We start from the raw sequence: 3,466 nt of genomic DNA, 5'->3' as shown, positions 1-3,466 counted from the left end.
CCAGGTCGATTTAGTCAAATGGAAGGAGAGTGGAGAGCAGAACCTCCTTATCAGCATTTGTAATGAAAATGTTGGTTGGTCTAAAAAAAGTACAAGCTCTTCTTGAGTGTATTTTAAGAAAATTAGCTTTAATTCTATTAGTACAGCCTCGTCCGTGACTCATTTATCCCTGATTGTTTTCTGGTGAGTGGTGCCACTCCCCGGACAAGTACAAACATACAAATGATTCTTCACCTGCTGAGCTCTGTGGTTTCTCCTCTGTATGCTTCATTATGATGTTTCAAGATGCACTAAGTTTAAAGAGATCCTTTTTTTCTGTGTCCCCCTCAGATAATCTCCCTGGTGATGGTGGGAATCGGTGTGTATGCCCGCATGATGAAGCATGCAGGTAAATGATCCTTCACTGAGGATAGTTTGAGATAGTAGCAGTATTGAGTGCTTTTTGGCTTTTCTTCAAACAACACAATGAGTAAAAAAAATGGGGAAAACAACATCCAAATCTGTGCTGTTCATAATTTTATAAAGGAAATTAAACGCAGCAAAGGAACATAAATCCATTTCTAACATTATGAATACTGACAGAGCGACAGAAAGATGCTTGAGAGTACACTTTCAGAAATGTTTCCTGTTAATGTTGTTTAACCAAGGTGTGGGGCAACACACATATGACTGATACTAAACCTTTGTATGTGTTACAGAAAAGAGCGATAAGACTTATTAACAAGGTGAATGTCAGACACTGTTTATCAGCTCACATGTGTTGAAATTTAAAGTTTTAGTTGATTTAAAAACATTATTTGTCATGTTTAAAGCCAGAAACAGATTATTACGCAAAAAATCTACGAAGGTTGTTCATATTAAGATCCAACAACGAGGATCATAGAACAAAGTTTAATTTCAAAAGTCAGTATGCACACACTATATTAAAGCAGATGTGTGTTTCATGTATATGGAGTCAAACTGGAATTCTCTGCATAATGCAGCTCAAATATTATTCAGTTTAAAAGAAGGTATAAAACAAAAAGTAATGGGACATTATGGACTTTCTAAGTAACAGTAATGTTAAGAAGACTGTAATTGATTCTTTCTGTTGTTATTGCTAAATTTAATATGATTTGTGGGGAAAAAAGAATGATAAATATAGAAAGGTGGTCCATTTTTATCTGTATTTACAGTAGCTTCTGTTATTAGTAAGAGAGGGGCAGGTATTATACGTTTATATTAATATTTTAAGAACTCTTCTTCCTGCTCCTGTTTGTTCGTGGAATGTGTTCAAGGATTATGAGAAAAAGTGTGTCATGGGTTTTTGATATTGTTTTGGAGATTACACACTGAAATGAGCAAATAAACCAAATATAAATGAATGAATGAAAAAATGAATGAAAGCCATAATTCTGTCATTTCGTAAAAAAAAAAAAAAAAAGATAGAGTTGCTCAGTGTACATCAGTCTTTGACATCTTCTGTCCTTCTTCTCAGAGGCAGCACTTGCATGTCTGTCAGTGGACCCGGCTATAATGCTGTTGGTCGTGGGGATCCTCATGTTCATCATCACCTTCTGCGGCTGTGTGGGCTCACTACGAGAAAACATCTGCCTTCTGCAGACAGTAAGTCAGGTTTCATTCTGCATAAATGATTTTCTCTTACAATATAACGCTGCAAAGAGACATCCTGTTAAATTAATGTTGTCTGATTCAAGCCCAGCCAGCATGAGCTGCCAGATCTCAACAGTATTGTAGTATTATTGGTACTTGGACATATGATATTTATACTTTTTTAAAGACAATTATTATATTATATTTATATAATGTATATATATATATCACATCACAACATCCTAATAGAAATTTTCAAACAACTTAATATAATAATATTATATATATAATAATCCAAGTCCTACATTATTTCTCAAACAGACAGCCCTATCTGACAGGGTACTGGAAAGACAGTGAAACTTATCAATGCTCTCTTTATGGCCAGATTCCACTGACAAATATAGTAATTTTACCTTACTGAACGTAGAATCTACTGCTCTGCAACTGCCTGAGGCATATAAGAAAAACAAGGTTTTCCTCACAAATTCAACACTGGGTGATTAAAATGGTAATTTGGGGGCTGAAGTATTCTTTAAAGCAGTCTAATAATATAAGAAACTGCAAAATTAGTCTGTTTACAACTTATTTTTATTTTAAGCCCATAGAGCCTTTGCTTTCTTTTTCTGCAATTAATAACAGCTGAGTCTGCATAGAGTCTCTGTCCTCTGAGGAATTAACCCTGAAAAGATTTGTCTTTACAGTATTGTCATCATCTCCCTCTCTTTTTCCTCCTTTTGCAGTTCTGCATCTGTCTGACAGTGATCTTTCTGCTCCAGCTGACTGCCGGGGTCCTGGGCTTCATCTTCTCTGATAAGGTAATAAGACAAAATATGGAGGACTGACAGTAATATGCAATTATTCTGATGCACACTGAAAAATCTATTCTATTCTATTCTATTTCTTTGTAATACTTTGCTTCATGTGTCCTCTTCTGATGGTGAAGATTGTTGTCCTCTCCTGGACTTTGTCTGTAACTGCTGCAACATTTGAATAAATTTAGGAGCAGCAGATTTTATTCTCAGGTTGGGTTATTAGATGTAATTGTGTTTGTTAGAATTGAGTGTCTTAATACAAAAGTTGGATTTCTGATATTATCTGATGCTATACAGCCATCAGGAAGACGGACTGGTTTATTCTGATTATTATTTTTGTTATCAAACCGTTTACAAAAACTCACTTCACATTTGTTAATCATCTTTCTTTTTAATTCCAGTGATGTGAAAACTTTGATTTTTATGATACATAACATAAAACCTTCATGTGTATTCATGATGCATCTTTTTGTACATACTCGTAAATGCTTTCATATTGTGCCAAGGCTCGGGCTAGAGTGACAGAGATGGTCAGTAATGCCATCGTCCACTACAGAGAGGACCTTGATCTGCAAAACCTCATTGACTTTGGTCAGAAAGAGGTAAGTGAGCCCAGATACAGGCTTCATACATTCTGTGGCTCATTTTGTCATCGTAAACATCAGAGCCATAGTATATATACACATAATTAACATGTTTTCTTACCACCAGTTTGGCTGCTGTGGTGGTGTGACGTACACCGACTGGTCCCAGAACATGTACTTCAACTGTAAGCCGGAAAACCCCAGCAGAGAGCGCTGTTCTGTCCCCTTCTCCTGCTGTCTCATGACGAAAAAGGAGGTCACTTTCTTCCTTTCTTCACAAAAATTATATTTGAAAAAGACTTAATTAAAAGAAATAAAAATAGATAAAATCAATAAGAGAAAGAAGAAGAAACATTTTTAAAATAAATAAATCAATCAAATAAATAAAAAAAAGAGATAAAAAGAATTAAGAGAAATTAAATAAGAATTAATTTAAGTAAAAGATAAATGAATAAATTAAATAAAGAGATTGTAATA

At 34.7% G+C, this 3,466-nt stretch overlaps 1 protein-coding gene across 1 annotated transcript; it reads left to right on the top strand.

Annotated features, from left to right (window-relative positions):
* Positions 1-333: 333 nt before the first annotated feature.
* Positions 334-3,245, top strand: LOC121938252 (tetraspanin-33-like; the record flags this gene model as incomplete). Its single annotated transcript, XM_042481520.1, has 5 exons — positions 334-388; positions 1,478-1,605; positions 2,334-2,408; positions 2,912-3,007; positions 3,117-3,245. Coding segments are annotated over exons 1-5 (471 nt in total), but the record flags the coding sequence as incomplete, so codon positions are not given.
* Positions 3,246-3,466: the final 221 nt, after the last annotated feature.

The sequence above is a fragment of the Plectropomus leopardus genome, unplaced genomic scaffold, assembly GCF_008729295.1.
Source record: "Plectropomus leopardus isolate mb unplaced genomic scaffold, YSFRI_Pleo_2.0 unplaced_scaffold28991, whole genome shotgun sequence".
NCBI classification, from domain to species: domain Eukaryota; kingdom Metazoa; phylum Chordata; class Actinopteri; order Perciformes; family Serranidae; genus Plectropomus; species Plectropomus leopardus.
This window is presented reverse-complemented; position numbering and strand designations above follow the sequence as displayed.